The following is a 13343-nucleotide window of genomic DNA, read 5'->3' on the forward strand; positions in this document are numbered from 1 at the left end:
ATAGAATGCTATGTTGAAATGTTTTTGTTTATAGGGTTAATCCATTTTAAACTGCTTTAAAGTGAACATTTTCCCCCATTTTGACACCACTGTGCAATATTTTGAATTGAAATGGCCTGTAATCGCCCTTTTTTTATTTTCCATAACAACACGAGCACTAAATTATAGCTGTGCAATTATGTAAACAATGGAAATGCTTCCAGAATGAATCCTTCCTTTTACATTTTCATTTTGTGTAATTGTTGGAAGGTTTGGAGCCATAATAAACAAAATTATTTTACACATTTATCGCTCTAAAGGTCAATTATAAGGGAACTAAAGAAACAACACTATGCAAAATGAATAAACCGATTTCTGTTGCCATCACCATATGTTTTTCTTATCACTTATGGTTTTTCCAGTTACTGTGTACATAGCATTCAATTAAAGCGATTCATTTACCAGGCTGAATATGGTTTGTGTTTATAGAACTGTGCTTTGAAGGAGAGGAAACAACACGCCTCTATTTGAATTACCTGATTTTTTGCAAGATCAGTGATAAGAGACAGATGTTCTCACCAGTTACTTTCTCATAACCAGAATCTTCTGATAAGCTGCAAATTCACAATTATCATCTTAGTGATCTTTAACACACTCAATGTATGTAGTATGCACTTGGACTTTTAACCAGAACAAGAGAAAAATACTAGTTTGGTGATCTGTTCACTATATTGCAACATTTTGCAGGACGAATTTTAGTTTCTTTGAACAAAACCATGTGAAAGATCTTTGTCTGTGTTTCATATGTTCAACTTTAAACAATAAACCTAATTTTATTTTAGATTCCATCTATCATAGAGCTTATTGTTTATTGTTTAGTTTGTTTAATGTGTGAAAAAGAAACTAATTCTTGCTATGATACTAACTTGAACTTGTTTGTATTAAGTTCTAGAACTACTTAGAAAAATGAATCCTAGAAAATCTAAAATGATAATTTTCCTGTTTTTCTTTCATTATTTGCCTTGTAAATTATATACACTATGGCTGATTGCTGTAATGCTTTGTTAACGGTGTTGCTTGAAAGCACTAATTTCTGGAGCTTTAAAATTTCTGGGATAATGTGTGATCTAAGAGGTTTGTTTGTGCCACCTTTGAAATATCTTAAAATATTCTTTCTGTAGATGAGCAAAATAATAGTTCACTGAATTATACAAACTACACCTATAAAGTAAATTCTACAAAGTAAAACTCTTCAGAGTCCTCTTTTTGAAAAATAATTATGTACTTGCTACTCTATTTACTTCTTTATGGCTCATTTCATTTTGCAAAGGCATATGTTCTTATCTCCTATCCCATTAGATACAGCTCCGTAAGGGAGTATTATTCCATTTTATGGAAGAGAAGCATACGCTCTAGGTATGATGTGATATGCCCACAGTCACACAAGGCTATGGCCCCAGTTCTAGAGTTCTTTTCACTGCACCAGAGTGCCGGGCTGTTTCTCACTAGCCATCCCAGTGGAGGCAGCGCTGATTAGTATTGAATCACACAGTAGTGTGATTCCTCTTCTCTGCAGGTCCTTGTGATACTCTTAGGTAGGCCAGATGGAATTGAGAGAAGAACTTGTCTCACACCACCCTGTCATTGCCTTCTGAGCTTATGTTTAATAAGGAGAGCTGGTCTCAGACCCTGAGTCTTCATCAGAAAATGGTATTTTTAGCAAAAATTCAGCCACATTGGTTACTGTCATTGTATTATTTGAGTTACTTTTTCTTTTGGGAAAGGATACACATAAGTTTTTCAGAATAATTGGACCATTATTCTAGGTGAAGTAACTCAGGAATGCAAAACCAAACATTATATGTTCTCACTTATAAGTGGGAGCTAAGCTCTGAGTACGTAGAGGCATAAGAATAATACAGTGGACTTTGAGGACTTAGGGGAAAGGGTGGGAGGGGGTGAGGGATAAAAGGCTACAAATCAGGTGATGGGTGCACCAAAATTCTCACAGATCACCACTAAAGAACTTACTCATGTAACCAAACAGCAGCTGTTCCCCAAAAACCTATGGAAATAAAAAAAAATAAAAACATGAGTCACTTTGAAAAACCTGTTAGGCAAAGGTTCACTTTAGACAGGGAGATGGCAAAAGGCATGAGGGCTGCACATGAATGACTGATATCTGGAGAGCATCATCCTGTCCCATGTATATATAAAGTCCTGGAAGCTATAAGGAAGGTTTCAGATTTTTATTCTGTTCTTCAACGACTCCTGTTAGAGCTGTGATCTTACTGTATGGTGGGGAAGGTGAAGAAAGGATTCTACTGAGTTAGAAATGAGTAGGACATTTTGTGGATGTCCCTCTATTGGGACTATGTAGCTGCTCTTCTTTGAGTGCCACGTGGTTATTCCTAATTTTAAAATGTTATCACAAAGATACAGTCTTCGAGTTGTTCCATTTCAGTGTGGAGAAGCGACATAAGGAGGCATATGGCCATAATTTGGCTAACTGGTCATATAGTTCCCTCTTTAACCCCCCATTTACCCTCCCCCAGTGCTGTCTTTGGCGACTTCGCACAGGCGCTGCATCTCCTCAGGGCGCTGTCTTACGTGGGTGGCAGGGTAGGGTAGGCTAGCCATCTGTTATTTTGCCCTCTCTTTCCAACCTTCTTGCCCATAGTAGCAGGTTCTGTTGAAGTGATTGGCTGAGGTCCAGGGAGAGGGAGGGCCATGTGACTTTATCTCAGCTACGTGTCTATCTGCTGTCTTTAGCATCAGTATAGCAACTTAGTAATTTTTTTGAATGCCCCGTTTTACAGATCATTGCCTTTACACATACAAATCTTATGAGGCAAAATGGATTCATTTATAAATTGTAGTGTTGGCTTGTTAAAGGATTTAGTTCGTAATTCCCATAAATTTCGCCTAGAAAAGTGTTTTTAAATTAAAACTCTAAATTCCAATGGTGAAAATGGCTTATTTGATTCAAGTATGTACTAAAGATTTTTAAAGCCCACAAGCTTCAAGGTTTAGTTCCACATCTCAACAGATGGAATTAACACAAACATAACAAAGTTAACATCATGGTTGTTTGCATTATTAATCTTCAAATGCATGGCATTCTGCTACCTTGCTAGCCAGGTTTGCCCGAATCCTTTCATTGCAACATATGTCAACAGAAATGTGCTTCCATCTGCTGCCGGATAGCTTGATGCCTGATATTCCGAGACAAGGCCCAGCACAATGAGTACCTCTGTGAGTAATTACAGGTGTGTGGTGAGGAGCCCAGGGCATTAATCAGAGGCTTAATTATGAAGAAGGTGGATCTTTTGTTCTACTCTTGGATCCTGAGTTTACCACACACTTTCTAAACTGCAGCATCCATCTGCTCGGTCCCTTAGAATGTTTGCCTTCACTGATATGGGCCTTAAAGTATATCAAAGGACGTGATTAAAGCAGGCTTAAACATTAACCTGGAAGAAGCATGGTTCATGTTTTTTTTTCCTTCCTTCCTTCCTTTTTTACTTATCTATCTATTTATCTGTTTATTTCTGGTGTAAGAAAAAAGTCTACTGAAATGCTAAAACTTTAATACTTGTTAAACTATTTACTGTATGTGAACTCTATTGAATTAAGCATTATACAGTAATTTTAAGAATGTAAATGGCAAGATTTGTAGAAACTAAGACCCATGTAAGGAGAAAGGAGTCTTAGGAAAAATGTTTTGTGAACACATGTAAATTTTTTAAGAAAGTAAGTTATTAAGTGAGGTTATTTTTATTGTGTCAGACTTAACATGTTAGAATTTAGCATGTTACTACTGCATTGCTCTAATGATATTGATACAATTAAATCAGGATTGTTTTTAAGGATTTTTTAGATAACCACACTGAAATCTAAGAAAATAAAGTAGGATTGTGTGTGTATGTGTGTTTATTTTGCTTCTTACTCTTATATTGACACTATAGATTGTATAACTGCAAGTCACATAACTATAGTATAATCGTGTGACATTTCAGTCAGTGGCAGACCACATATATGATGGTGGTCCTGTAAGATTATAGTGCTGTATTTTTACTCAACCTTTTCTATGTCCAGATGTGGTTTGATATGCAGATACTTTCCATTGTGTTACTATTGCCTACAATACTCAATATAGTAACATGCTGTGTACATTTGTAGCCTCAGAGAAATAGGCCATACCACATAGCCTGGATGTGTAGTAGGCTCTACCATCTAGGTTTGTGTAAGTCAGTCTATGATGTTCATAAGATGATGAAATTGCTTAACAACACATTTCTTAGAATGTATCCTCATCATGAAGCAACACATGACTGTACTTCAGTGTATGTTTTGATTGATGTACATGACCAACAGCTGCATAAAAGAAGTTTGTGGTTTGTGGTTTTTTTACTAATTCCTATTACACATACACACACACACACACGCATACTCTTGCACATATGACTTCAGAGATGTGGCCTGGCCATGGATGGCATGAATGCTGTCCCATGGTGGACCCCTGATTTATCACAGGCAGGAATTAGATATCTGCTTCAGAACAGAGCTGAGGGGGTAAGGAGCCATCTAGCCATCAGTGAGAGGCCATTACAGACACAGGAACACAAGGTGTCTGGGGCAGATGATGCTCTTTACACTGCACTCTATGCAAAAGGCTACTACTGTTGCACTTTGTACTTGCAGTGAGATCACACTTATACTCAGAGCCATCATGACTCTCTGACTTTAGCATTTCACTGATTACAGCATCACCTTAGCACTCTCCATATTCCCATTTCTTAGCACATAAAACTATCTGCAGAGTGAAATTTTCCATCTCTTTGCCTACTTTAAGATATTTTAAAGTAACTGTGTGCTTTAACTGTGGCAAATTGAAAGCCAAAGACAGGACATATATTTTCTTTCAGTGATAGATACTTGAGGGTTTTAGTTATATATTTACCTCATCACTCCTGTAGCCTGTCAAAGGAGACTACCTTTACATGGAAGACATAGGAAATGTCTAGTCTCAGAGTCACGATTTAGATTTTGGATAATTTATCTTACAGTTTGGTGTCTCTAATCTCTCACCTTTAAAATGGGTACAATAACCCTTGGAGCAACTCAGTTTGCAATATCACTTTCACTGAAAATTTTCTGTGATCTGTGTTCTCTTAGATTATTGTAAGTGGTCATATGTAGCACTACAAACTGACTACTTTGGAATTTTGTTCTTGAACGTTACAATTGTGTTTTCTTATCTTCCCTTTTAGGATATCTTAAATACCATCATAAGGCACTGCCCACCCCGCTTTTTCTCCTTGGGTTTTCCTGGCTTCTCAATGCTGGTGGGGGACTTCATCACGGCCGCTGCCAGGGTCCTTAGCACAGACATGTTGACGGTGAGTATGACAATGCTCAGCATCCCAGCTCCCAGGAGGCTTCACAATCGCTAACAAGGTTCAGATTTCTCCACTCTTAACAGGTGTTGACTCATTAGTGCAATGTGAAACTGGGCTCTCAGGGTAGATACCCTGGCAGCTGATGTGTGAAATTGTAGGATAAGATGACACACTGGTATTGGAAAGGCGTTTCATCAAAAGGCCAAAGTGTGAGAAATCATATCCTCACTAATATTTCAGCACATTTGCACAGTTAGAAGCAGGACTTGTCTCTTAGGATCTTATTAGCATTTTCCAGTAAATGGAGGCACAGACATAAATATCTAAAATAGGGAGTTTTAAAGTGTACATTAGCAGTAAGATTTTTTTTTAAATTAAGTCTTCATTATTATAAGTCTCATAGAAAATATTTTCTTAAAATATTAGAACACTAAAATCTTAACTAGAAGTGAATATATATTCTCTTAATAACATGCCAGAATACTTGGGCAGAATTTTTGTAATAAAAAATTAGAAGTGGACTAAGTGATCAGTAAGGGCTACAAAAAGAATTTGTTTTACTGTCTACGTTTACCTCTGCCATTCAGGCAGTATCTTTTTCTTCACTTTGTCGTTGTTGTTGTTGAGGAGATAGAGTCTCATTCATTCTCTACCCAGGCTGAAGTGCAATGGTGCTATCATGCCTAGCTCACTGTAACCTCAAACTCCTGGGCTCAAATGATCTTCCCACCTCAGCCTCCTGAGTAGTGAGGGTAGGACTGCAGGCACATGCCACCATGCCTGGGTGATTTTTAAATTTTTTGTAGAGATTGGAGTCTCTCCATGTTGCTCAGATTGGTCTCAGACTCCTAGACTTAAACGATCCTCTCACCGCAGCCTCCTAAGTGTTAGGATTACAGGTGTGAGCCACTGTACATGGCCAAAGCAATATATTAATGCCTTTCAAGAGAATACCGTTATGCATTCAAATTTAAAGGGGCTTTTCCATTTGTGCTGTGTAAGCTGTTATGTATTCAGAGTAATTTTTGCCCCTTCAAATGGTGTAAATAAAATTAGCTTTACTGCAACCTAAACCTTGTTTGGTATGTGATTACTTTTTCACTTTACTTATTTATTCTTTGCAGGGTAAATTTAAACTTCAAGCCCTTGGTTTTAAAATAAATTGTTTTAAAATACTTCCTGTAACTAGTATTTCATGTTGGTGCTTTCACACACTAACTTTTTCTTATAAAGATAAATTAGAAAACAAAGAGAAATGAAAAGAGACAGTAGCAAAAGGGAAGAAAGGTAAAAGAGAAGAGGCCAGGCACGATGGCATATGTATAGTCCCAGCTATAGGAGGCTCAGGAGGCTGATGGGGGAGAAGCACCTGAGCTCAGGAGTTTGATTTCAGCCTGGGCAATATAACAAGACCCCATCTCTTAAAAAGAAAAAAAAAGGTAAAAGAAAAATGTTGAATTTGTTCAACTGTGGTTTTATTGTAAAGAATATAACAACTTTTCATGCTTCATTATTCTGAAAAATTTTAGGATAATCTCAAAGAATTTTCAAATGTATTTTAACCATTCACATTAACTTTGAAAAAAATTACAAGATACCAGAAGGGAAATCATATTTATTGAAATATTCATTCTTTTAAAATTATACTTAAGTTCTAGGATACGTGTACGGAATGTGCAGGTTTGTTACATAGGTATACACATGCCATGATAGTTTGCTACACCCATCAACCCGTCATCTGCATTAGGTATTTCTCCTAATACTATCCCTCCCCTTGCCCCCAACCCCCGACAGGCCCCACTGTGTGATGTTCACCACCCTGTGCGCATATGCTCTCACTGTTCAACTCCCACTTATGAGTGAGAACATGCCGTATTTGGTTTTCTGTTCTTGTGTTAGTTTGCTGAGAATGATGGTTTCCAGCTTCATCCATGTCCCTGCAAAGGACATGAATTCATCCTTTTTTTATGGCTGCATAGTATTCCATGGTGTATATGTGCCACATTTTCTTTAGCCAGTCTATCATTGATGGGCATTTGGGTTGGTTCCAAGTCTTTGCTATTGTCAACAGTGCTGCAATAAACATACGTATGCGTGTGTCTTTATAGTAGAATGATTTATAATCTTTTGGGAATATACTTAGTAATGGGATTGCTGGGTCAAATGGTATTTCTAGTTCTAGATCCTTGAGGAATCGCCACACTGTCTTCCACAATGGTTAAACTAATTTACACCCCTACCAACAGTGTGAAAGCATTTCTGTTTCTCCACATCCTATCCAGCATCTGTTTCCTGACTTTTTAATGACCACCATTCTAACTGGCATGAGATGGTATCTCATTGTGGTTTTGATTTGCACTTCTCTAATGACCAGTGATGTTGAGCTTTTTTTCATGTTTGTTGGCTGCATAAATGTCTTCTTTTGAAAACTGTCTGTTCATGTCCTTTGCCCACTTTCTGATGGGGTGGGTTTTGTTGTTGTTTTTTGTTTTTTGTTTTTTTTGGTAACTGTTTAAATTCCTTGCAGATTCTGGATATTAGCCCTTTGTCAGATGGATAGTTGCAAAAATTTTCTCCATTCTGTAGGTTGCCTGTTCACTCTGATGATAGTTTCTTTAGCTGTGCAGAAGCTCTTTAGTTCAATTAGATCCCATTTGTCAATTTTGGCCTTTGTTGCAATTGCTTTTGGTGTTTTAGTCATGAAGTCTTTGCCATGCCTATGTCTTGAATAGTATTGCCTGGGTTTTCTTCTAGGGTTTTCATGGTTTTAGGTCTTAGGTTTAAATCTTTAATCTATCTTGAGTTAATTTTTGTATAAGGTGTAAGGAAGGGGTCTAATTTCAGTTTTCTGCATATGGCTAGCCAGTTTTCCCCACCTCATTTATTAAATAGGGAATCCTTTACCCCATTGCTTGATTTTGTCAGGTTTGTCAAAGATCAGATGGTTGTAGATATGTGGTGTTACTTCTGAGGCCTCTGTTCTGTTCCATTGGTCTACATATCTGTTTTGGTACCAGTACCAAGCTGTTTTGGTTACTATAGACTTGTAATATAGTTTGAAGTCAGGTAGTGTGATGCCTCCAGCTTTGTTCTTTTAACTTAGGATTGTCTTGGCTATTTGGGCTCTTTTTTGGTTTCATACGAAATTTAAAGTAGCTTTTTCTAATTCTGTGGAGAAAGTCGATGATAGCTTGATGAGAATATCATTGAATCTATAAATTACTTTGGGCAGTATGACCATTTTCACGATATTGATTCTTCCTAACCATGAGCATGGAATGTTTTTCCATCTGTTTGTGTCCTCTCTTATTTCTTTGATCAGTGGTTTGTAGTTCTCCTTGAAGAGGTCCTTCACATTTCTTATAAGTTGTATTCCTAGGTATTTTATTCTCTTTGTAGCAATTGTGAATGGGACTTCACTCATTATTTGACTCTCTGCTTGTCTGTTATTGCTGTATTGGAATGCTTGTGATTTTTGTCCATTGATTTTTGTATCCTGAGACTTTGCTGAAGTTGCTTATTAGCTCAAGGAGTTGTGGGGCTGAGATGATGGGGGTTTTCTAAATATACACTCATGTTATTGCAAACGGAGATAATTTGACTTCCTCTCTTCCTGTTTGAATACCCTTTATTTATTTCTCTTGCCTTATTGGCCTGGCCAGAACTTCCAATACTGTGTTCATGATTTGCCAAGAGAGTTTCCTGTAAAAATGTTGGAGGCCTTCCTAGAGATAATATTACACATGGTAGTCATTTTCTGCCAGCATGGCTAGATGGGCTATTAAAATGACCTTACAGACATACAGTTGGCTAATAGTACAGTAGCCCCACTTTATCCTCAGTTTCACTTTCTGATATCAGTTACCACAATCAATGGTGGTCCAAAAATATTAAATGGAAGATTCTAGAAATAATTCTAGCATGATGAAACCTTGAGCCATCCTGGCCCATCCTGCCCAGGACATGGATCATTGCTTTGTCTAGTGGATCCACGTGGTATCTGCTACCCCCACCTGTTAGTCACTTAGTGGCCATAGCTGTTATCAGGTGGGCTGTTGTGGTATCACAGTGCTTGTGTTCAGGTAATCTTTATTTTACATAATAATGGCCCCGAAGCAGAAGAGTGGTGATGCTGTCATGTTGTTATAATTGTTCTATTTTATTATTAGCTGTTATTGCTAATCTCTTACTGTGCCTAATTTTTTTTAAATTGTTCTTTAAGTTCTGGGGTACATGTGAAGAATGTGCAGGTTTGTTACATAGGTATACACATACCATCGTGGTTTGCTGCACCCATCAATCCGTCATCTAAATTAGATATTTTTCCTAATGCTATTCCTCCCCTAGTCCCCCAACCCCCTGTAGGCCCCTGTGTGTGATGTTCCCCTGCTTGTGTCCGTGTGTTCTCATTGTTTGGCTCCCACTTATGAGTGAGAATGTGTGGTGTTTGGTTTTCTATTCTTGTGTTAGTTTGCTGAGAATGATGGTTTCCAGCTTCATCCATGTCCCTGCAAAGGACATGAACTCATCCTTTTCCTATGGCTGCATAGTATTCCATGGTATATATGTGCCACATTTTCTTTATCCAGTCTTTTATTGATGGACATTTGGGTTGGTTCCAAGTCTTTGCTATTGTACGTAGTTTAGCAATTAAAATGTTTTCATAGGTATGTCTGTATTGCAAAAACCATAGTATACATAGGGTTTGGTACTATCCTCAGTTTCAGGCATCCACTGAGGGGGTGTTGGAATGTATCCCCTTCAAATAAGAGGGGACTGCTGCATATGAAAAATGCTCAAGATCACCAGGGAAATGCAAATTAAGATCACAATGAGATAATTACCTCACATCTGTTAGAATGGCTTTCTCCAAAAAGGCCAAAGATTAGTGTTGGTAAGGATGTAGAGGAAAGAGAACTCTTGTGTACATAAAAAAAAAATAAAAATCCTGACTTTTATTTGAATTCATTATATACTGCCCAGATTGCAATATATAGCTTCCATTTATTGGTGTCTTCCCTCTGTGATCACCACTTACCAAATGATGATTCTTCCTCATTTGAGGCCTCTGACAGAAAAAAACTAGAGTGAGATTTGGCATCACGACAAACACATCCCCAAAGACGTAAGTTAAAAACATGTTGATATGGATCAGTGTGTATATCAAAACATTATGTTGTATATACTTTAAATAGATAAATTTTTATTAATTAAACTTTAGTAAAACTGGAAAAAAAGAATCAACACAAAATACTCGAATAAAAGATGGTGTAAAGATAAATGTAAAGGTCAAATTCACATAAAGGTGTGTTGCCAAGGTAGGAAAATAAATATCAACCAAAAAATAACCAGAACCTGGAAAAACACAAACTAGAAAATGTGAAGGGAAGGAAGTACCGAAATACAAACAAGGAATGTGCTTCAAAAAATTCAGAAAGAATAAAATACAAAACTAGCTTTCAATAAAGCAAAGAAGTGTTACATTCTTTGAAACTACAATAAAAGGGACATGAGCACCTTATCTTTTAAGCTTTTTGAAGGCATTGAATTTGCTTGGTCTTTAACACATATATCAGTGTTACATAGTATTATATACGTTTTTCTTAACTCTCTGCCTGAGGTATGATAGTAGGAATAAATGTTACAGCCATGAATCAATTTTTAATTCTGTTTTCAAATACTGCACATGAATGTGTGGGTTAGTGAATGGTTGGGTACTGGGTGTGCAACTCATATCATTTTTTCTAGACATTTTCATCCCCTTGTACACTTTTGGTAGGAAGGTAAGTTGGTATAGCCATTATCAAAAACCGTATGGAGGTTTCCCAAAAATTTTAAAATTGAACTACCGTATGACCCAGCAGTCCCACTTCTGGGTATGTATCCAAAGGAAGTGAAATCAGTATGTGTAAGAAATGTCTGCACTGTCATGTTCGGTGCAGCAGCATTCACAGTAGCCAGGATATGAAAGCAACTTAAGTTATTGACAGAGGAATGGATAAAGGAAATGTGGTACATATCTACAGTGGAATATTACTCGGCCTTTAAAAAATGAAGGAAATTCTGTCATTTGCAACAACATGAACGAACCATTTTTCTAAATGAAATAAGCCAAACTCGGAAAGACAAATACTGCGTGGCATCACTTATATGTGGAATCTAAAATAGTCCAACTCCGGAAGCAGAGAGTAGAATGGTGGTTCCCAGGGGCTGTGGTTGGGGTGAGGGGAGACGGGGTGATGTTTGTCGGCGGATCAAAAGTTTCAGTTATGCATAATGAATGAGTTCTGGAGATCTGTGTGGTCACTATAGTTAATAATACTATATTATAAACTTGAAATTTGCTAAGAGTAGATCTTAAGTATTCATACCTCACACATAAAGGAACTGTATGAGGTGATATATTAATTTGCTTGTTTGTGGTAATCATTTCACAATGTATATGTATATCAAAACATTATGTTGCATATACTTTATATAAATTTTTATTGATTATGCTTCAGTAAAGCTGGAAAAAAGGAATCAACACAAAATTAATAAAGTAGCCTTCCAAAATGTTTTTTTCAAAAGAGAGAGAATATCAATGAGAATGTGAATGTAAGAGTGACATGAAGGAACCACAACTCTGAATGATAGTACTTTCTTGTTTAAACTTGAGGTTAAAATTGTAGAGGAACTGGTGAAAGGTGTTTGAAACGTATTTGAGCTGGAGCACACCTGCTCAGTCAGAATTTTCAGTTAGCACAAGGTAATTACCAGTTTCAAGTACCCCTGCTAGGTAGGTCTGCCCCACTGAGGCAGTGGGGGAGGGAGATGCACACATCTGTGCATCTTACCACAAGTTACCAAAAGATGAGAAGAAGCTTGTGCACAGCAACATTATTTGTAACAGCCAAAACCTAGAGTCAATCCAAATGCCCATCAGCAATGGAACAGCTAAATTATGGTGTGTACATAAGATGGATTGTTATATACAGTAAAAACACAGGATCAGTTGCGTAACATAATGAGTGAAAGAAGTCAGACATAAAAGAACGTATACTCTAATTTCATTTATTTAATTGAAAAACCAGACAAAACCGATCTGTGGTGTCGCAGCAGAGTGTGGTTACTTTGGGGGAGGGGAGGACATCATGGGAGGGGCACAAAGAGGACTTCTGTGGGTTGGTAATGATACTCTTCCTGTTGTCTGTCTCTTCGTCCTCAGGGCTTCGACCTCTGTCATCACTTCTCTTTCTTCGCACTCCACAAAGACACATGCATTCAGTTGCCCTGAACACATCTGAATTGTTATCCCAGACTTTTCTCTCCTAACCTCAGGACAAGTATTTCAAAAAGTCTCTTTCAGAACAGTAATCTCCCCAGATACTCTGGGGGAAAGGAAAGAAAGAAAGCCAGGTTCATAGTCAAATAATTTTGGGAAATACACTTCTTCACTTGGAAATTCAGTGTACAATAACATGTTAAAGGCTCCTGTTTAATTATGCTTAGCCAAATGTCTCTGCAATGTCTTTTTCCTGGGAGTCTTTGTTTTTGCCCTTTCACAGTCCCTGTGGCCCTAGTGGAACACACTTTGGGGACGACTGCTTCTGACCCTAACAGCCTTCCGTCTCATGGACACCTGCCTCTTGCCTACTCAGCTGGCTTCTTCACTCACTGCCAGCCTGCCTGACTTCTATTTCCCTCTGTGGCTCTTAGCAGCAGTTTGTTTAAGGTTTCCTAAACATCCTGAGCAGAACCAATCCTTGCCTCATCCCATAGAGTAGCTCTGCTGTGCTTTATATTGCCTTTTATTTACCTATGTACTTATGAGAACCAAGCTAGGTAGAAAATGAAAGACTGGGCTCCCATGCTATCCTCAGTATGTTGCTCTCCTAGCAGGTGCTTCACTGAATTGTGTATAACTGTTGTCTCTCCTCCCTACTTCATGTACTGTGCTCCAACCCTCTGAGGCAGAAAAGC

The 13343-nt window shown here is 37.7% G+C and overlaps 1 protein-coding gene across 4 annotated transcripts in view; it reads left to right on the forward strand.

The window, feature by feature from the left end:
• The window catches only part of RALGAPA2 (Ral GTPase activating protein catalytic subunit alpha 2), a 330878-nt gene that overhangs the window by 164814 nt on the left and 152721 nt on the right, over positions 1-13343 (forward strand). For all 4 annotated transcript variants that reach the window (XM_064375258.1, XM_064375283.1, XM_064375285.1 and 1 more), the window contains one exon: positions 5253-5381. In XM_064375258.1, coding sequence (XP_064231328.1) covers positions 5253-5381 — 129 coding nt within the window. The remainder of the gene's footprint in view (positions 1-5252; positions 5382-13343) is intronic.

The sequence above is a fragment of the Aotus nancymaae genome, unplaced genomic scaffold (genome assembly GCF_030222135.1).
Source record: "Aotus nancymaae isolate 86718 unplaced genomic scaffold, 86718_ANA_hifiasm-v0.15.2.pri h1tg000001l, whole genome shotgun sequence".
In the NCBI taxonomy this organism is placed as follows: domain Eukaryota; kingdom Metazoa; phylum Chordata; class Mammalia; order Primates; family Aotidae; genus Aotus; species Aotus nancymaae.